At 41.7% G+C, this 21,885-nt stretch overlaps 1 protein-coding gene across 1 annotated transcript in view; it reads right to left on the bottom strand.

Moving 5' to 3' along the window:
• The window catches only part of TMF1 (TATA element modulatory factor 1), a 41,528-nt gene that overhangs the window by 7,972 nt on the left and 11,671 nt on the right, over positions 1 to 21,885 (bottom strand). Inside the window, exons 3-15 of the mRNA XM_038771901.1 lie at positions 20,564 to 20,667; positions 19,098 to 19,224; positions 16,482 to 16,587; positions 13,630 to 13,772; positions 12,988 to 13,154; positions 11,761 to 11,917; positions 11,328 to 11,420; positions 10,352 to 10,508; positions 5,522 to 5,714; positions 4,820 to 4,889; positions 4,485 to 4,577; positions 1,909 to 2,028; positions 758 to 910 (exon numbers count right to left, since the gene is read on the bottom strand). Coding sequence (XP_038627829.1) covers positions 758 to 910; positions 1,909 to 2,028; positions 4,485 to 4,577; positions 4,820 to 4,889; positions 5,522 to 5,714; positions 10,352 to 10,508; positions 11,328 to 11,420; positions 11,761 to 11,917; positions 12,988 to 13,154; positions 13,630 to 13,772; positions 16,482 to 16,587; positions 19,098 to 19,224; positions 20,564 to 20,667 — 1,683 coding nt within the window. The remainder of the gene's footprint in view (positions 1 to 757; positions 911 to 1,908; positions 2,029 to 4,484; positions 4,578 to 4,819; positions 4,890 to 5,521; positions 5,715 to 10,351; positions 10,509 to 11,327; positions 11,421 to 11,760; positions 11,918 to 12,987; positions 13,155 to 13,629; positions 13,773 to 16,481; positions 16,588 to 19,097; positions 19,225 to 20,563; positions 20,668 to 21,885) is intronic.

Raw genomic sequence — 21,885 nt, 5'->3', positions numbered from 1 at the left:
ACAGGATTTAGCCACAGACAATGTGTGACTTGAAAAAGAAAGCAAAGCATTGAAGATAATGCCAGTTACAGCCTCCGGAAACAGGAAAGATGATAGTTTTTTATGGTATTTGTTAAACGCTTATTATGTCAAGCACTGTTCTAGGCACTGGGGTAGATACAAGTTAATCAGATTGGACACAGTCCCTCCCCCACACAGGGCTCACTACCTAAGTGGGAAGGAGAGCAGGTATTGAATCCGCATTGAGGATTTAATTACACTTGAGGAAATGGAGGCACAGGAAAGGTAAGTGACGAAAAGGTAAGTGACTTGCCCAAGGACACACAGCAGGCAAGTGGTAGAGCTGGGATTAGAACCCAGGTCCTCTGACTCCCAGGCCCATGCTCCCTACAGTAAGCCATGCTGCTTGGCATTGTCAGCTGTGATGGAAAAGTTAGGCACAGGAGAGGATTTGAGAGGGAAGATAAGGAGCTCCTTTTTTAGCATAGTGAACTCAAAGTGAAGTGGAACATTCATGTGGAGATGTCGCAGAGGCAAGAGGAAATATGAGATTGCAGATGGGGAGAGAGGTCAGTGCTAGCGAGATAGATTTGGATGTCATCCACATCGAGGCCGTAACTGAAGTCATGGGTAGGAGTTAATACACCTCCCAATGTGCCTAATTCACTATCAAGGAGCATCTTACTATCTTAAGCATCTTATCTAGGAGAACCAGTCTAGATAAGAAGATATGGTGCACACTTAATCTTTTTCATACCTGTAGGTGAATGACCTCTCCTTCCTTTAGTTTTAACTGAGACTGCAGATTTTCAATAACACTTGATCCCGCTCCCATCCGTACAGCATCATAGAGATTGCTTCCATTGGCAGACATAGACATCGGTCCTAATGAATGATCATGGGCTTCATCCTATATTTAAGAAGTAAAGCATAAACACATGCACCCCGAGATATATAGTACACACACACACAAGAAAAATGAAAAAGTTGGCTGTTTGCCAGTCGCTAAGTCTTCTGACGGGGAGAGGAGTGAGTATTAGGGAGCTGAGGATAGGAGTGGCTGCCTAAAACTGCACTTAGTAGGCTTCCTTTTCCCCAACCACAACCCTTGGCTCCAGTTTATGCCAGAGAAAGCAGAATCTTCCAGGTTAGCCAAGGCCCAAAGCTGAGAGCAAAAGCCGGGGGTCCCAGAGCAGTGACTGTCTGGGCTCACCTCCACAGCCATAATCCTAACAGTTGTTCAGTGGAGCAAGAGAAGAGGTGCCTTGTCTCATTCTAGTCAGCAGACTACATCAACAAGCACCAGATTCCTCGCCATCTACTATCAAGTCCTGGCACGACTGTGAGACGAAGTGTATTTCTGAGCATGCCTAAGACTGAACCCTCAGGAAAATGTCGAAGCATTTTCCCCAGCCTCCACAGCTACCCTGCCGTTCACAAATACCTACCAGCTGAGCTTCTGTTAACATAAGCTTATGCACCAGACAGAATTTCTAGACTGTGAGCTCGCTGTTGGGTAGGGACCGTCTCTATATGTTGCCAACTTGTACTTCCCAAGTGCTTAGTACAGTGCTCTGCACACAGTAAGTGCTCAATAAATACGATTGAATGAATGAACTAATTTCACAACTGTAGCAGTGAGTGGCAATAAGATTCAAGTGCTGTACACATTCAATGCACTACTGCAATGTTACCAAGCAGAAAGCATAATTACCGAACATTGAAACACCAAAACAATTTTTGTCAACTTAGATAACATACTGTCAATTCAGTCCTGACAGTAATGAGTGAAGGAGGAGAAAAAAGTGGCTAGTAAATGATTGGGATAAAACAAATTCATCTGCCTCTCTGGTACCTTCCGCTTACTTTTCTTGATTCATAGAAATGTATATTAAAGTGAAACATTACCTGAGATAGAAATGATGCCTGTAACCCTGACATATCAACTCCACTTATGGAACTGGAGCGTGACAATGTGGGTGTACTGGAAACAGATTCCATTGTTGAAAAAGGAAATGGCTTACGTTCCTTTAAAGTAATGAAAAGCACAGGTTAGATAGGATTGGAAAAACAATAAGGGCAAGAAGGATGCCTTTAGCAGGAGAAATTAAACACAATTAACCTGACTTACAGGCGATCAATCAATCAATCAATGCACAACACTGCACTAAACGCTTGGGAGACAGCACTACAACAGAGTTGGTAAACATGTTCCCTGCCCACAATGAGCTTATAGTCTGGAGGGGGAGACAGACATTAATATACATGAATTACAGATATGTACATAAGGGCTGCAGGGCTGAGCGTGGGGTGAATATCAAGTGCCTCAAGGTTATGGATCCAAGCACATAGACAACGCAGAAAGGAAAGGGAATTGGGGAAAAGAGGGCTTCTTTGGGGAAGACCTTTAGGAGGAAATATGAACTTAATAAGGTTTTGAAGGTTGGGAGAGTGGTAGTCTGGTGTATATGGAGAGGGAGGGAGTTCCAGGCCAGAGGGAAGATATGGGAAAGGGGTCAGAGGTGAGCTAGATGACACTGAGGTACAGTGAGTAGATTAGCACTAGGGGAGCCAAGTGGGCAGGCTGGGTGATAGTAGGAAATCAGGGTGGTAAGGCAGGCGGGGACAAGCTGATTGAGTGCTTTGAAGACGACGGAAAGGCGCTTCTGTTTGATAGGGAGGTTGATGGGCAACCACTGGAGGTTCTTGAGGAGCAGGGAGACATGGACTGAACTTTTTTTTAGGAAAATGTCAGAGTGAATTATGCACGCAGTGGGGTGAGACAGGAAGGCAGGAGGTCAGCGAGATAATGACCTTGCTTTGCTCTTTTTTTTTAATGGCAATTTATTAAGCACTTACTATGTGCAAAGCACTGTTCTAAGCGCTGGGGAGGTTACAAGGTGATCAGGTTGTACCGGGGGGGCTCACAGTCTTCATCCCCATTTTACAGATGAGGTAACTGAGGCACAGAGAAGTTAAGTGACCTGCCCCAAGTCACACAGCTGACACTTGGCAGAGCCGGGATTTGAACCCATGACCTCTGACTCCAAAGCCCGGCCTCTTTCCACTGAGCCACGCTGCTTCCCTTCTAATGCCAACCAACTCACTGTACCCGGATCTTGTCTATCTCGCTGTCAATCCCTTGTACACGTCTCCCCTACAGCCTGGAACTCCCTCCTCCCTCATATCCGAGAGATGATCACTCTCCCCACCTTCAAAGTCCTATTATAAGCACATCTCTTCCAAGAGATCTTTCCCGACTATGTCCTCATTTTCCTGCGTCGCCCTTGCACTTGTATTTGCACCCTTCATTCGCCCCCACAGCACTGATGTACACAGCTGTAATTTATTTATAGTCTGTCTTCCCCTGTGTCTACCAACTCTGTTATATTATACTCTCCCAAGGACTCCCAGGAAAACGTTTAAACTCAACATAAAGTAACATTTCAATTGGCTTTTATGAAATCCAACTACGAACCTATGGTATTATAAAAATATCCACTTTCTGGATAGTTTTGAAATCCTAAACCTTCCTGCCTCAATGTGTGTGTTCACATCACACATTTAAATCAGATGATTCCAAAAGTTTCTAAGCATACCTGGCTGCTTCAGTTAATTTGCTAAAATCACCAAAAAGTGGGGAAGCAGTGCCTTCTAGTGGAAAGAGCATGGATCTGGGAGTCAGAGGACCTGTGTCCCATGCTGGCTCTGCCATTCGCCTACTGTTCGTGACCTTGGGCAAGTCAAAACGTCTCTGTGCCTCAGTTACCTCAACTGTAAAATGGGGATTAAATCCTCCTCCCTCCAATTTAGACTGTGAGCCCCATGTGGGTCAGGGGTTATGTTCCCAGTGATAGTAATAGTGCCTGGCACATAGGAATAATTGTGGTATTAGGAGTTAAGTGCTTACTATGTGCCAGGGGTAGATAACAAGCTAATCAGGTAGCACACAGTCCATGTCCCACATGGGGCTCACAATCTTAATCCCCATTTTACAGATGAGGTAACAGGCACAGAGATGTTAAGTGATTTGTCTGAGGTTACACAGCAGACAAGTGGTGGAGCTGGGATTAGAACTCAGGTCCTCCTGGCTCCTAGGCCCATGCTCTATCCACTAGGTCATGCTGCTCCTCTATTCAGAGGAGTAGCACATCTTTTTTCTTATTTAGGGATTTTTTAAAGTGGTTCTTTAGCTTAAACTACTGCCGGGCTACCTCCAGAATAGTTTGAATTCATCATATTCCAGGGCCAGGTTCCAAGGTTACTATGGGCTAGACAGCAGAGCATAATGGAAGGAGCACATGATTGGGAGTCAAGAGACTAGGGTTTTAATTCCTGCCTGCTGTGTGACCTTAGATGAGTCACTTACCTTCTGCTACTATTATTATTAAAACAGTACTTCTGATCTCACATCAGACTCATGTGGAGGGAAAGTAACTATACCTGCTACAAAAGAGTAAAGGAAGGTGGGAAAAATTCAGTACCTTTTCTTTTACCACTTCTTGGGCAAAAAATGCTTTCTTTCTTTCTTGTTCAACTTTCATTTTCTCCATTTCTAGCTGACTATTTAAGAGCACCTATAGAGGAAAAAAAATACAAGATCAGTAATTTACCACCAGCTAGGTCTTTTAGAATAAAACAATCTGATAAAGTCAAGGGCAGGGATAATAATAATGCATTATTAATACATTTCAGGAGCAGGGAGGACAATTCTGTGGTAGTTTCCCCATATGTTTCACCATACTGTCCCACTTCCATCACATATTAGCCCATCTTTTCAAAGTTCAGCTGACTGGAGCTAAAGCACTAAATGAAATACCTTTTCTTTCCTTGTCTCTTCAAGGGCATTGACATACTCATCTTTCAAGTTTTCTAGTTCCACCTGGCACCTATTAAGCCAAAATAAAGAAAAACATTTCTGTGTTGGAGCCACAACAAAACTAAACCGAGTTGAAAAATTCATTCACTGTGTTTTGTCACAATACAGGCTTCGTTTAATAGTGACTATAAACGTATATTCCATAGAACACTGGAGTTACAGCAGAGATCATTAATTTTTTTCCGATGAAATCAACAAATCCTATTTTTCAAGCTATAATTTTTTTAAAGAAAAAAGCATTGAATGACATGGCTTCAGACTTCAGATAATTCACTAGAAAGAACTACACACTAGTGCAGAGGCAGTATTTTAGCTCTATAAGCATAGATCTAAATTAATTATGAGGTAGGTGGAGGCTCTGTAGAATAGATGACACTGAACAGAAAATAGTTCCAAAATCTCCACTACACAGGCATGCTCTGGTCAGTGCATTATACAACCTTTTAAAACAAATATTAATCTTTCAGGGTGTTAATGAGAAAAATGAAAGCACTTCTAATTTACAAAGCCTACAGAACTTTTTTTACTGCATTATATATTACATATTGTGTAAGAAATTGTGAACTAGTGATGAAATTAACTGATTTTTAACTAAAAAAGATTTGGCTCAAAAAACAGCAATCTTGAAAGAATACTGCTCACCTACTATTTTCATCTTTGAGCTTCTGGAATTTATTTTTCTCTGCTTCCAGCTGAGCCTGAAATCTACTGTTTTCTTGCCTCAAGAGAGAATTCTGAGACTCAGTGGAAGCCACATGGATTTTATTTGAAAGCAGTTCTTCTACAGCAGCGCGTTCTCTCTCAACTGCTGCTGCTAACAGGGTTTGGGATTCACCTGTTGCCAAGGAAAATTTGCACAATCGTAAATCATTACCTGATTTAAACTTCACCTATAATTGCAAAATAATGCCAGACACCTCTAAGTGTGCACCTCCATTTGGTTGCATATTTTGTGTCATCACTCATAATGGGCTTAATTTCTTGCCACAACAATAAAGTCCCACTAATAGATACAATCCAGATTTCATGATAATCGGACCCCGTTTTTCCTACCTTTACCCCCTTCTACTGCTGCCTCGGGACAGCTTTTGATCTAAACAGGGAAGTTTGGGATCCAAACTGGCTAACAAAGCTTCAGTTAAAGCTGCAAACTGCAAGAGATCGTAAGACAGCAGGAATTCAGCAAAGAAGGAAGAGGGTCAGGGGAAAGTGAGCAGAGGAAACCTGATTTTCCAGTGACTCTAGGCAGAATAAAAGAGATGCAGAGACACATAATTGATGAAGTTTTACTAGATTCATCAGTTTTTTTAACTATATTCCTCAGTTTGACTCTACCAAGCCACAAGGAAATACAGCCTGGCCTAGTGGAAAGAGCACAGGACTGGCGTGGGGAAACCTGAGTTCAAATCCCAGCTTTGCCACTTACCTGCTGTTTAACCTTAAGCAAATCTCTTAACATTTCTGTGTCTCACTTCCTCATTTGTAAAACGTAAATTAAATACTTGTCTTCCCTCCCTTCTGCCTTAGACTGGAGCTCATAGGGGCTATACAATCTGAATATCTTGCATCTACCGCAGTGCGTGGCACATAGTAAGCACTTAATACCACAATTATACTATCATTATTATTATTAAGAAAATAATCATAATCATATTCACATAACTTGGGACATAAGCACTTACTACAATAATGATTAATGGGGATTAAAGCTCTTTGGGGGGAGGGGGGTTATACCCTTTAAAAAGTATTTTCCTGAGCTGTACACACACCATTCAAGCCACGCAAGTGTTCCCACTTTGTCAACCTAAATGAATCTTGCTTGCTCAGCTCCAAACTGGGGATAATCCAACAGAGAACTCGAAGGTTAGGCAGAGAGGTGGCAAAGGAGGGGAAAAAAAAAGATGAGCCTGTGGCAGACCTGGAGGTGCAGGCCTGTGGCAAATAACCCTGAGGGACAGCTGGTCACCTACCAGGCCACCACCTCGGCCCTGTCTCCCACAGAAGCACAATCAAGACTTGCAGCATCCACAGAATGGTCCCACTTTTGGCAGCGGTGGCCACGCTGGCCGTGGCACCAAGGTTCCCAGCACCAAGCAAACCACCTGTCTGGTGTCCCATCAGCAGCTGCGGCAGTATTGAGTGCCTACTGTGCGCACAGCACTGTACTTGGCGCTAGAGGAACATACAAAAGTAGTAAAAGACACAGTCCCTGCCTTCAAGGTGATTATGATCTAATCAGGGAGACAGTTGACAAATGTATCACTATACAATTGGCAAAAGTGAGAGTAGATAGAAATGACTAAATATTTCAATTCACAAATACAGACAATGAGGGCTGGGTTGGCTGATGGAATGGCACGAAAGAGACCAAGTGGCTTTTTGGAACAGCAGGGATGTAGTTTGGGGACGCTTAGGGCGGGGAGCAGATTACAAGGGATTGACTTCAGCGGGCAATGGGCTGGAGGTGGGAGAATTATGAGGAAGGGGCAATTAAAAGGGCTGACTTGGGAGGAGCAAAAATTTCACTCTAGCATAGTGGGAAAAGAACAAATAAGTGAGCGATGGCCAGCCAATAGTGAGAGGTTATTGTTTTATATAAGCAGTGATGGGGAAGTGGTGCATCAAAGAACACTTTAAAAAGATTATATATACAGCTGTCCATAGGGTAGACTGAAGAGGAAAGGCAAGAAGCCGGGAAACAAGTAAGAAAGCTGTTACAGCATGGAACTTGGAACCAGAGGACCTGCATTCTAATACTGGCTCCACCACTTGCCTGCTATGGAACCTTGGGCAAGTTACTTCTCTGTGCCTCACTTTCCTCATTTGAAAAATGGGGACTAAATACCTGTTCATCCTCCCCTTAGACAGTGAGCCCCAAGTGGGACAGGGACTGTGTCCGCCCTAATTATCTTGGTATCTTAGTATAGTGCTTGGCACATAGTAAGCGGTTAACAAATACCACAATTATTACAGTAGTCTAAGAGGGGATATGGGCATGCCCTGAGGGGTTCGGGGGAAAGCATGCTATACTAAAGGGACAGATCTTCAAAAGAAGAATCAGCATGACCTAGAGACTACCTCTCATAAGCACTTCTTACTATGCAGGTCATTTTGCTAGCAATATTCTATATTGCAATATGATTCCATGCTACCACTGCATTCCTGTTTTCATAGGCATGTCACTGATTATTTGGGGGGGGGGGGGGGGGGGAGGATTTTTCTCATGTAAAGTTCCTTTATGATCCAAATCTGCAAGTGGTAAATTGCACTACATGGGTCTATCCAATGCTTTCTGGGAGAGGCCCAGGCAGATATGGGAAACAATTCTGGGGCCATGTCTCATTACTTTCACCCCAGAGCCGTTCCCAAAACTTCTGGATCAGTACAGGCTGACCACAGACTGTGACCGCAAAGGACTGTGACCTTACAAATCATAGGAGATGTTTGTAAAATCCAATGACTTTCATGACTATGTGGCCTTGAAGTTTTTTCAAACAATAATAATAGAGTATATCCCACACTAAAACTTTTATTCAATCACTCCATGGCATTTTATTGAGCACTTATTGTGTGCAGTGCACTGCATTAAGTGCTTGGGAGAGTACAATATAACAGAGTTGGTAGACACGTTCCCTGCCCACAACAAGCTTAAATTTCCAAGACTCCAATAAAGAAACAAGTGGAAGAAAGCCTTTGAACCTCAATGCTTCCAAGATGAATGAGTATTCCATACTGATCAGGATCTGGAATAAACAGACCCCCTACCCAAATCTTTTTTGCAAGTATAGTGCTACACATAAAGCACTCAACAAACATCAGTAATAAGAAAAAACTTGAAGTTCATAATTATCCACTGCCTTTTGGCTAAGGAGTACAATAAAACTGTTATGTTCTGAAATGCAGAAAGAGCAAAATAAATTATTTCCACTTGTGCTAGATTTCCTTAACTAAAAAGGGAAGAAATAGAGCCCTGAATTAAATTGAGTTAAACCTTAGGTATCAAGCCAGTCTAACAGGCTGAACAAGGATGGAAATAAAACGTAGGAGTGGCTTGGCCTGAGCTTGGGTGGCCCCTTGCTCCTAAGGCTTCTGAAGGCTGAATGGGTGCAGTAATGACTGAGGGGGTACAGTGCATACATACAGCACACACAGAGAACAAATAGGGCCACACAGAATGCACTGAGGAGACTTGTAATTCCAGTAGCTCCTAAGAACCATGGAGCAAGTGCAAACTGACACGCATGGCCTGATCAATCAATCATTATTTATTGAGCACTTACGGTGCGCAGAGCACTATACTAACTGCTTAGGAGAGTGCGATAACACCATGTAACAGACACATTCTCTGCCCACATCTTCCTCCAAGTGAGGTGCGGCTCTCTGTAGACTGTCGTACTTTAAAGCCCAACTCGAGCCTTCTGATCCTTAGAACTCTGCTCAGGTCAGGTCACAGGCCGGACTTGCTGGACCGAAGTTTTCGAGTCACGTAGGTATGTTTACACAGGCTGAAATCAGGAGCCCAACCAGACCCGATCCAAGGGCTACATCAGAATCTAGGAAGTACGGCACAATCTGGGTCCAGGATCATTTGCAGGTGGCACTCCCCAAGTGCTCGGTTTTCAACCGTGAGTGGCTGTTCCGGCTAGCCCACTGAAACCAATATCCATGTGCAAAGAGGTAATAGTGCTCTCAGCTACAGCCACCCCACTTCCCCTGACCTGAAACCACGGTATGACTGGTGGGCAGGGAGTGGGTAGGGGAAGGGTGGCGGAGCGCGGAAAGTGGGAAGGGGTGACAACTGAACCCATTTGGACAAAATCAGGTTCAGCTTTGTACTAGCTCAACCTGGCCATTTGACCAAAATCAGGATCAGCTCTGTGCTAGCTCAAACCTACCCTGACAGACTTGGGACTCTCGGGCGGGGCACAGAACCCTCATCGGGCTCTACCACAAAGGGCACTAGGAAGGGGGGCATATAAAATAGAGACGTGAAGTGCCATTCACACAGCTTCAGGAGTCCATCACAAAAGCATACGGGACAAAACAATCTGACAGCCAAACATCCAACTCTGCACAGGCAGAATCGAACAATTTTACACTCTTTCTCTAATTTGACCCCTTCCAATATTCCATGATTTCTGTGAAGAAACATCAGAATTCAGGATTTTTTTGGGGGGGAGGGGGGGGAGGAGGCAATGGCTGGGGGAGGGGAAGGAGAGGAGACAGAAACAAGCAATGGTTGTGTATGGGAAGTCATTTTTCATCAGCACAATAAACCTATATACTTATATATACACACACATCATTTTTGCATATGAAAACAAAACTGACATCCTCATTTGCCAGTTATACTGGCTGAATCATGTCATATGTTTCAAATATACTTGCCTGGGTCTCCATTCACACGTGCTATTTGTTACTACTGTTGTACCCTAGTCCCCTTCTCCCTATTAGTTTCACCAAGTAGTTTACCAAGTCTGTCAGAAAGGTTCTTCTCTAACTTCTCCCATGATGCTGTTTGCGTTCCCAGAGTTGCTTGCAGATTCTCTATTTGCCGGAGTAATGGTCTTGTGGCAGATGTAACACTTTGGCCCAGTTCCTGGTTACGGTTCTCTGCTTCCTGGAGTCTCTGAATTATGAAATTTTATTCAATTACTATTGATGTCAATCACTATCAACTAATGGTATTTACTGAGCACTCTCTATGTGCAGAGCTCTGTGCTAACCCAGAATATCTCTAAGTCTAATTAATAAGGGACTCCGAGGAATGAAATTTTTTCCAAGGAATAACTTTCATTTGTCTTTGGATCCAGTTATTTTGTTATTTCCCTGATCTCCAACCTTGAAATACAATTTGTAGCTTGAAATAGTTCTTTACATTTTAAAGGATAATTATCTGGAAAATGATAATCTAGAAGAAAGACTATAAGTCTGGAAATAGTTTCAACTAGCCCACTAGTAGCGGTAGTACTGATTGGGTGTCCACTTGGTGCAGTGTATTATACTGGCACTTGGAAAGTACACAATAAAGAAGCGGCACGCCCCCTACCCACAAGGAGTTTATACTCTGACATGGGAGACAAACATAAAAATACTACTACTCAGTTGAAAAAAAAAATCTAAGTTTTAACCTCCTGTCCCTTCTCCCTCCCTAAGGTAAAAATAACCAAAGGCAGGAAAAAAAAAGGGCATTAACTCTGGATAATTTGCCCCAGAAAAGCAAGGCTTGCCTCACTAAAAGAAAAAAAAAAAATCAATCTTTTTTTAGGCTTCCTTTCTATTTTACCACTTCCTATCACAGTTTGCTTAGGGAAATACATCAAGAAATACAGCTCTCCATCCTTTATTTCATAAGAGCCTATGTTCCAAAGTACTGCAGTTATTATTTTCATAGGCAGAGTTTAAATATGATGGTGTACATTTATTTTTCCAGTTACCACTACGGCACCTGTTGTAGTTCACTGATCTCATGGCGTAAATAATCTTCTTTTCTCGCAGCTGCTTGTTCTGTACGCTGCAATGCCAACCTTAGATCTCCCACCTTAAATCAGAATAGATCAAAATCATGTCCAAAATCAATTCTCCCATTGTGCTCCTTCTTTAGCCACATATTTTGTAGGAAATTCACACCAACAATCTTATTAAAAAAATGAATTCACATCCAGTTTACTGAGAAATGATCACATCCAGATGAAGGATTGTAACTATTCAATAGTCTAGCACTGGCATTTTCAAGGATCTTTCTGATACATGCCTTTTAAAATGTGTAATTATACTCAGCAATAATGTACAACAGCAAAGGAATTTCAGAAAGTATGTAAATATTTGGAAAAACTAAGCGCTCTATCTCAAAAGACTTTCATTCATCCTTCGATACGCACTTGAATTGATAATGTTTCTTGTTGTTGACGGGCTCCTTCTTGGGCTTTTTCTAATGCTACACAGAGTTCTTCTTTAACTTTCATCTCACGACTTATAGCAGCTTCCTGTGCCTCACTATCCTTTGTAGCATTGGCTTTGTGGAGATCCGCAAGTTCTCTGGAAAAAACAACAACAAAAAAACAAGATCTACCCGTTAACAGAAAGGAACATTGTTATTATAAAAGTCATTAGAGAACATCGAGTGGCCCTTTGTTGATTTGGAAGCAACAGACGCCATCACGTACATTACATACACCACGTAACATGACAAAATGGCATTGCATGACACATGAAAAGGTTCTCTGCAGGAATACACAGTGCCTCAAACATGTCAGAGAGAGACCATACCTTCCCCCATCCCCACCCCCACCACATACTCTCTGCTTTCTCTTCTCAGGTCGCTGTAGTAAACACAGGCATGGCAGCAGGAGCCAAGACGCAGGGAAGCTGGCCATTCAAAACAAAAAGACCATGCATAAAGGGGCCCAGCACTGCATCTCCCCCTGCCATCTCCCCACCTCTTTTTTATATGGCATTTGTGAAGTGCTTACTGTGTGTCCAACACTGTTCTAAGCACCATTCATTCATTCATTGAATCGTATTTACTGAGCGCTTACTGTATGCAGAGCACTGTACTAAGCGCTTGGGAAGTACAAGTTGGCAACATACAGAGACAGTCCCTACCCAACAACGGGCTCACAGAGTATGTACAGGTCAATTAGGTCAGATACAGTCCCTGTCCCGGCACGGGGCTCACAGCGTAAGTAGGAGGGAGAACAGGTAATGAATCTCCATTTTACAATTGAGGAAACTGAAGCCCGGAGAAGTCAAGTGATTTGCCCAAGGTCACACAGCAAGCAGTTGGCATAGCAGGGATTAGAACCCAGATCCTCTGACTCCAAGGCCCATGGTCTTTCCACTAGGCCACTCCACTTCCTCTCATTAGACCCAGGAGACAGACCAACTGTAAACCAGATGGTCTTAAAATGACTCCAAAAGACCTGCAATAGCCGTGTGACACAAACACATGATAAAAATGGGCAATTATAAAGGCTATTCAAATAAAATTAATGTCTTTCAAGGCAGAGGGTATGCATGTTTAACTGGGGCATGTCACATTGTAAATATTTTTTAAAAAATTCCACAACAAAGTACTACATTAGGTATGTCTCCATTCTTTCCCTTACTTGTATGCACTATCGAGTGCTGCCTGAACACTTCGGTTCTTTTCTTCAAGCTCATCCACATTTACTTGGAGTCTGCCAAGATCCTTCTCTTGCCGTTCTACCACAGAGTTCAATTTTTTAATGTTCTCTCTATGCTGTTTCTCAATATTCTCTTTGCCATCGAGAACCTATGTTGTAGGTGGAAAAACAAAGATTGGTTTCTAAGTGGTCTTAATCATATGTGCACGTATATGGCAGGGATCATGTCTATCAACTCTGTTGTATTGTACTCAGCCAAGCGCTTAATTTAGTGCTCTGCACACAGTAAGCGCTCAATAAATATGATCTACTGACTGATGCATGCCCAACTATTGACTGATGCATGCCCAACAAAATGTAAACTGATGTATTTTGGGGTGTGATATCCAAACTGTTAGGACAAAGAACCGTACAACACACTAATTCGGAGCCAATAAAATCTCCTGGATAAATCTTTAAGATTTTTCTTCATTGCAATGAAACATAAGACTATCGGATGAGGTTTTACATTCGCAACCTCTCTCAAATGACACTGAAAGACACCATACCATTCAAAGAGCCACGCTTATGGGAGATAGATATGAAGTGAAAACCGGTAGAAGCTAAATTACAAATATTCCCAACCTGCTTTAAATGTTGCAATTCCTCTTCAAGCTCCCTCATCTTCTTGCTTTGCTTGGCATTGATATTCTCATTTTCTTTTTCTTTAGCTCTTAATTTTTTAATGATGTTTGAATTGTGTAGCTGTTGCTTTGAAAGCTTTTCTCCTAAGAAAATAAGTAAAAAACATCAAGGGATACTTACCCTACAATTAGAGAGAATGTAATTGTAATCTAATTCTTCCAGGGCCTGTTTACTCCCTAACTCTATCAGAACAAAAGACAGCCTTTTGTTGCACTGCTATATACACTGAACACACTCAAGCAAGCAACACACTAATCAGTCCTAGCCTACTAGTGGAGAGGTAATTCGTAAAACTGGGCTAAATACAAAGATATTGAATAATATGCATTTTTTTAAAAAAGTAGAACACAGATTGTGAGTTCCTTGAGACAGAGAACAGGTATCTTGTTTCCGTTGAACTCCTCTGAGAACTTAGTTGAGTGCTTTGCATACAACAGGTGAGCAATCCCACAAACTGATTGACAAACAAGAGATCAGGAATTACGGGTTTTATTTATATTTCCAGCTCTGCCTCTAATTTGAGAAATTCACCTATCCTCTGAGGGTCAGATTTTCCAAAAGCTCTTTAGCTGGCATTCTAAATAGCTACTGCAATCTTTAATACATTAAATTATCTTATCAGGGCTTATAATTATAATAATTATAATTATAATCATTGGTTATAAGGATCAGGTCATTTTGTCATTGAGAAAACAATGCCTATTTACTTGGAAGATCAAAATATGAATAGTTTCATCCACTGTTTAGACTGTATCTGTTATTTTATCTTTGGCACATGATGTAGAGGCTCAGAAATTGGATAGAAAATGAATTCCAGAATAACATTCACTAGTAGTAGCAATAATAACAATAATAATGGTGATATTTGTTAAGTGCTTACTTTGTACCAAGCACTGTACTAAGTGCTGGGGTATATACAAGATAATCAGGTTAGACACAGTTCTGGTCCCACATGGGGCACACAGTCTAAGGGAGAGGGAGACAGGTATTTAAACCTCATTTTACAGATGAGGAAATTGAAGCATACAGAAGCTAAGTGACTTGCCCCAGATCCCCCACGGTAGTTAATTTTTTTATGGTATTTGTTACGCACTTTGTCAAACACTGCCCCAAGCACTGGAGTGGATACAAGTTAATTAGGTTGGACACTGTCCCTGTCCCATATGGGGCTCACAGACTAGGTAGGAGAGAGAACTGGTATTAAATCCCCATTTTACAGTTGAGGGAACTGAAGCACAGAGAAGTTAAATGCTGCCCAAGGTCACACAGCAAGCAATTGGCAGAGTCGGGATAAGAACCCAGGTCCCCTGACTCTTAGGCCCATGCTCTTTCCACTAGGCCATGATGCTGCTTCCCTCTTTCACTTTCTGAAATCATTTAAAAACCTTGAATTTTCATAAAATAAAGGATTTGAATATAACTAAAGAAGTGTCCTAAAATAAATATGCTGACATTTTCTCATTCATTCATTCAAAAGCAATACTGAACATCTATTGGGTGCAAAGGATTGAAGTGTTAAAAAATTGCAAATAATAATAATGGCATTTAATAAGCACTTACTATGCGCAATGCACTGTTCTAAGCACTGGGGGGATACAAGGTGATCAGGTTGTCCCACATGGGGCTCACAGTCTCCATCCCCATTTTACAGATGTGGTAACTGAGGCTGAGAGAAGTGAAGTGACTTGCCCAAAGTCACATAGCTGACAATTGGCAGAGCCTGGATTTGAACCCATGACTTCTGACTCCCCAGCCCAGGCTCTTTACACTAAGCCACGCTGCAAAGATGAAAATGAAAAATAGTCTCAGGTCCCCAAAGGGCTCACAATAATAACTGTAGTATTTGTTAAGTGCTTACTATGTGCCAAGCACTGTACTAAGCCCTAGGGTGGATACCAGCAAACTGGGTTGGACATGGTTCCTGTCCCACTTGGGGCATCTAAGAATAAGTGGGAGATGGGTGGCAACCGACATATAAGATAAAATAAAAATAAATAAAAATAGCATATAAAGATACAAGGACAACAATGAAAATACAGACAGAGCTGCAGAACATTATGGCTAAAGGAGCATAGTTTCAGGCTTTTCACTGCTCACACAGAGCTGTTCAGAGTCACAAGAGCCACAACAGTCACAAGAGCAACAGTGGTCACACGAGCCAGTCACAAAAGCCACAAGAGTCACAAGAGTCTGTTTATTGTTATACTGTACTCTCAAGCACTTAGCATAGTGCTTTGTACACAGTAAGTGCTCAGTAAATACAACTGAATGAGGGACCGTCTCTATTTGTTGCCAATTTGTACTTCCCAAGCGCTTAGTACAGTGCTCTGCACATAGTAAGCGCTCAATAAATACGATTGATGATGATGATGATTAAAAGAGCTACAACAGTCACAGGAGACACGGCCATCTGAACATTCTAAAAGTTGAGATAGCGCATGCTGCTGCTTTAGTGTTCACCCTGCCATTTCAAAGTTAGGGGCAGCAGGGGCAGAGAGAAGTGGCAGCCAGGCCTTACATGCTATTACCACGTCTTCACCCTCTACGTAATAGTTCAGTTTTACAACTAGGGATTGTCCTGTGCCTCTCACATCTGGGGATCTCCTTTCTCCTGAGGCCAACTCCCTATTCCATTATACCGGCCCCCTACAACTGAAAAGCAGAGTACCTTGTTCCTTTCTCCTTAGTCCATTCCCAAGTTCGGAAGAAGTAGTAGAAAGCCGGGTGGTAAGAAAGACCTTTTTCTTCTGGTGTAAGGCTGTAGCATCAATTGAACACTTTATTGAACTCACCTTCCTCCATTAATCCTTGTATTTGCTCATCTTTCTCCTTCAAAAGTTCTGCTGTTTCATTACAATTTAATCTCATTCCTAGTTCTTCTTTAATGGTTTTCACTTCCTAAAAGTAAAACAATAATTCAACATCACTCGTGTACTTCAAAGGATTGTCTTCACTCTTCTGCCTATATCAAGTTTTTCCAAAGCAAAATTGGGTAGCAAAAATTTCAAATCCCCAAGGTTCTAAATTTCTTTAAAGTTGCCTAAAAAAAATTCATATCTAGGACTTAATCCCAAGAAAATTGATTTATATGTCACCCCACCTTACCTCCTCAAGAAATTGTTTCTAAGCCTTTGTAAGCTATAAATCAAGGGTACTCAAAGGGGTGAGAGGAGTCAGACCCATCATGGCCAACGGCTTTTTGGGCAGGACAGTCATTTACCTGTCCCACAGAGCCGATACAGCTCCACATTTGGCTCCCTCCCCCACCACTATCACCATAGCTGTGGTTTCTCTGACCCCTGCTGGGCTCCAGGACCAGACAAGAGCTTCTCCTCACTTTCAGAGCCTCAGACTCTTCTTGCCTGCCTCAACCCCCAGTTCACCTGGAGACAAGTGGGGAAGAGACATAGAGGGCTCCAGAACTGGAGAAACCAGCGGGGCTGCGGTTCCCACTCTGTTTCCCGGCCCAGAGTTAGGGTCAGGGGCCCCGCCTGCTGCCACACAAGCAGTAATGGCTGTGGTTCAGCGGGCCTGACCTGGGCCGGAGCCACTACCACTTAGGCAGTGGTAGTGGCAGGGGATGGAGCTTCCAGGTCAAGAAGTGGCACAACCGACTGTGTTGCCCGTGGGTTTCACGGCCCCAAACCTGCCCCTACCTATCCTGGAAGATCCTCCAAACTGCCTGACGGGACCTGGAGTGAAGTAAGCAGTCAGCTACTCCACGTGGACCAAAAGGTCTTGGAAGAAGAACAGCTCTGGCCTGGCCCTGGAGCTTAGTGAGAACAAGAGGAAGCAGTGTGGCCTAGTGGAATGAGTACGGGCCTGGGAGTCAGAAGACCTGGGTCCTGACCCTGGGCTCTGCCAAATGCTTGCTGTGTGACCTTGGGCAAGTCACTTCACTTCTCTGGGCCTCAGGTACCTCATCCAGAAAATGGGAAGCAAGTCCTCCTCCTTCCAACCTTGGTGGTGAGTCCCATGGGGGACCAGGACTGTGTCTAACATGATAACCTTGTAGTGACCTCACCACTTAGAAGAGTGCTTGATACATGGTTCGTGCTTTAACAGATACCATAAAAAAAGAAGAAACAGCAACAGAGCCAAGGCCAAATCATGGAGAGGAAGAACTTTTACCTTACTCTCTCTCCATCCTCCTTCTCTCACCTATGTATTCTACCACACCTCCCCTTTTCCCCCAACAAGTCCCCTCAAAAAGCCACCTTCTAACACCCCAACCCCTTGATGCTCACTTCTGATACTCCACGCCCCAGCTCAAAATAAAAAGTTAGCTCCCATGGCAGAAATGGTATAAGGCAACTTCCAAAAACTGCTACGCCTGGATCAATGTACACAAATTCTGACCATGAACATTAATTCATATCTTTGCTAAATTTACATCCAACTACTTTCGCAAATGCATGTTGATCTTATTCTCTATCACATCTCTTATTTTTATAACCTTATTTTTTGTACTTATCACCTTTCTCATTCAAATGAAGGCTGCATGCATGGTCAGCCAAGCAAAAAAGATTTAGCTCTCCCACGCCAAAAGTGATTAAAATAAAATTTCAAGAGAAATAGTTCACTTTTTGAGTGCCTACCAATGGATTCTTAGATGGTAAAAAAAAATAAAATATAATTTATTTCATTAAAAAATGTGTACTTTACAATTTTGGTCGCTTCTCCCTTTACAATCACTTAGAAGCTCCTTCAGTCCTTAGAATTAAAAAAAAGCACAAAAATGGGCATTCAAAAAAAATATAATAGGAATACAAATCGTGCATTCCTGGAATGTCAGTTATACATTTTGGGAAGCACACTAATTTCTTCTGGAGTGAGGAAGTGGCTGAATGGAACAGAAAGAGCAAACGACTAGGAGATGAGAAACGCTCTTGCCACATTCCTGGACCCACTGCTAATTTTCTGCCCTTCAGTTTCTCCCCTTGTTCAATGGAGATAAGAATAATCAGTTCCTCTCTTTTACAAGAATGAATGAGATTGAAATATATGAATGATGATTCAATTTTCTAGAAGAAATACAGTAGGTAAGTCCAAGATAATAATACTATCTGGGAATTACTTTGGGTCAGTCTTTCAACACTATTTACTTAATGGTATCATTATTATTAAGAAACTTATTTAGTGCTCTGCAGCAATCTTTACTCAATACTATCTAGTGATATGAAAGCCTGAAGAGGTGCTTAACTTACATCTGACTTACTGATCTGGCAGAGTCTGGCCCAATGTGATCAATATTAGACAGGTATTTTAAAAACATGCAAAGCCCAAGATTTAGGAAGAAAGGTAGGTATTTGATATTCATCCTTTCAGATTGGGTTTCCTTCATTTTCTAAACAAAATAGTGAATATTTCACCCCAAATCTTGAAAGGCATAATAAAATATTAGTTACCTTTTTGGCTGCATCTCTCTCTTTGCAGGCTACCTGAACCTTCTTTTCGGCTTCTGCAATTCGTTGAGTAAACTCGTCTTTCAATGAAGAAATACTACTGCTTTCTTCTTTCACTCTAAACATTTCACTAAATTAAAAATATTACTTGGGAATGATGCCATTGCAATACATTTTAAAAACTGAACACGGCTACCTGAATCCTGAAACAAGATCACACTAAGAATGAACACCTATTTAGAGTACAAGACTAAGAACAATTTGGGCAAATTTTGGGGGCCTTTAGGCAGAAATTGATAGGATCGATGATACCCACTTTGGAAAAAAGTTATAATTTACGTGTCCACCCCCCCCACCCCCTTGTACCCATCTCACAGTACATAGAGTACTCACTCAAATGACCCTCAAAACAAAAGAGGGGGACACAACACAGGCTGCCTCTCCCTTGACCTTGCTGGCAGTCTGCTTGTGCTCTGGGCTTGGGGGCGGGGGTTGGGTAACACTGAATGCCCAGACTTCCAGGGCACAGAACTGCAAGAAGGGCAGCCTCTCTGGCCCAGAAGAGGAATCAGATTGCTATCAGAGGCAGAAGATGGGTAGCATTCACTGTATCTCTCTCCTTCTGCTTCCCTGCTAAAACTGGACGGTTGTTCTGTTTTGGCCAGCAACCTGATGATGGGTCAAAAGTATGACTTGTCTGCTTAATATGGCATTATTTCTCCAATCACTTTTTAAAATAAATTCCAATTCCAGAATTTTTCAATTGCTAATCTGCAGACCAGTTATACCTTTTTGCAACAGAATATCAAGGTTAAGATTTTTAATGAAAAATACTATGCAGCCCAGAACACTCATAATTCTTACAGCATAAATGACAGCTATACTCCTTAAAGTAATAAGTAAAACTATCATTGTATTGAAGAACTAGAACCCACATCCATTCTCCACCAAGTCAAATTAAAAGTGATACCTAAGGTATCAAAAATACAAACCTTTTTCAATAACCAAATCAATCAGTGGTACTTATTGACCACTGTACTAAGCACTTGGGAGAGTACAAATCAATAGAATAAGCAGACACATTTCCTACCCATAACAAAAGGATAGTATCCATAGCTCAGATACCCTCGAGTTCTAACTAAAATTACATAAGCATGGCAAACAATTTTTAAAGAAAAGGATTTTGAAAAAGGCAAAGCTAAGTTGTAGCAAAAAAATTTTTAAGCAGGTAATAAATTCAGTAAGGTCTTTCTATGCTACAATGCAATTTGGATAAGTAAAATTCTCCAGATCTCTGCCCAAATTTTATGGAAATAACACCTATAAGCATTAATCGTGAAGGGAGGATCTTAGCTGCATTCTGTGTTAATTTTGTGTTAATTTTTGATCATGTTCATATTAGTAAAACATTATTCTTCAGTAAATCTTAAGAAACTGCCCAATTATTTTCCTCAAATTGGAGTACTTACTCTTTCAGGTTATCATAAGCCTCTTCCAGAAACGCCTTCTCTTTACTAACAGCCAATAACTGTGTTTCCCTTTTTTCCAATTTTTCATTCAAAACATCAATTGTCTAAAGAAATAAAATTAAAATGGGTCAAAAAACCATTAATGCAATAATGATTACACATTGTTTTCATGTATTGCTCGATGATTGGAAAAGCAGGGTGGCCTAGTAGAAAGAGCACTGGCCTAGGAGTCAGAGGACCTGGTTCTAATCCCACTCCGCCACTTGTCTGCTATGCGACCCTGGGCAATTCACTTTAACTTCTCTGTGCCTCAGTTTGCTCATCTGCAAAACAGGGATACAATGTCTGTTCTCCTTCCTACTGAAGACTGTGAACCTCATGTGGGACCTGATTATTGTGTATCTACCCCAGCGCTTGGTACAGTGCTTGGCACATAGTAAGCACTTAATAAATACCACAATTATTAATACCCTCTGATGGATTCCCTTCTCTGAGTTTATAAGAAATCACACAAGCAGAAAATTTTACAACCTCCTAAATATGCAAAACAAAGTTACCTCAGGAGGGAAGTCAAGAAGCTCCAGAACACTGTTCCTTAACTTCTTGGTTGCTCTGAACTATTACTGTGCAAAATGCACGACTGAAAGTTGGTTCTAACCTGAAACTCTCAACCTTATTTTCACTTGAGGGATCTTGGAAACCACTTCATCTTCTTAAATGAATAAAGTGAGTTCTGGAACAGTTAAGAAAATTATTGATGATGATCTAACTTGGGAGATTAGATAGTTAAAAGGGCAGGGTTACAGTTATTAGTGGCATGTCTAGGACAAAGATATGATTCAATGGCTCAAATTACAGGATTAAATTCTCAAACTAGATATTATGGCATGCATACACTTGCAGTTTTTTTTATCGCAATTAAGGTAGACTTTCAACTAAAAAAGATTCAACCTAGAAATTATTTTAAATGTGAACCATTTAAAATATAGTACACTAGTTATAATGCAAGTTTCAGGATTCATATCCTTTTCTCCACCCATCCTCTACCTATACCTTAGTCACGGTATAAATCCACTAAAGTGTGTAGATGGGTTGTGTTTTTGACTTTGAGGTGGGGAAAGTTAGGACCCAGGCATCTCTTCCATCAGTTGCAGCACCTTTCTCTAAGCCAGTGATGAAGAACTTGAGAAGACACCTGGGTCCCATATATGACCCAAGGGTGGAACTCCAGAGAATCTTAGGCCCCTCCCTAATTTTGGGAAAATAGGGAACATTCTTTAACCATGAGTATATCTAATCTGTGGTGAGACAGCAGGCAGTAT

This window comes from Tachyglossus aculeatus, chromosome X1 (genome assembly GCF_015852505.1).
Source record: "Tachyglossus aculeatus isolate mTacAcu1 chromosome X1, mTacAcu1.pri, whole genome shotgun sequence".
In the NCBI taxonomy this organism is placed as follows: domain Eukaryota; kingdom Metazoa; phylum Chordata; class Mammalia; order Monotremata; family Tachyglossidae; genus Tachyglossus; species Tachyglossus aculeatus.
The sequence above is the reverse complement of the archived record's forward strand: the minus strand, read 5'-3'. Positions and strand labels throughout refer to the sequence as shown.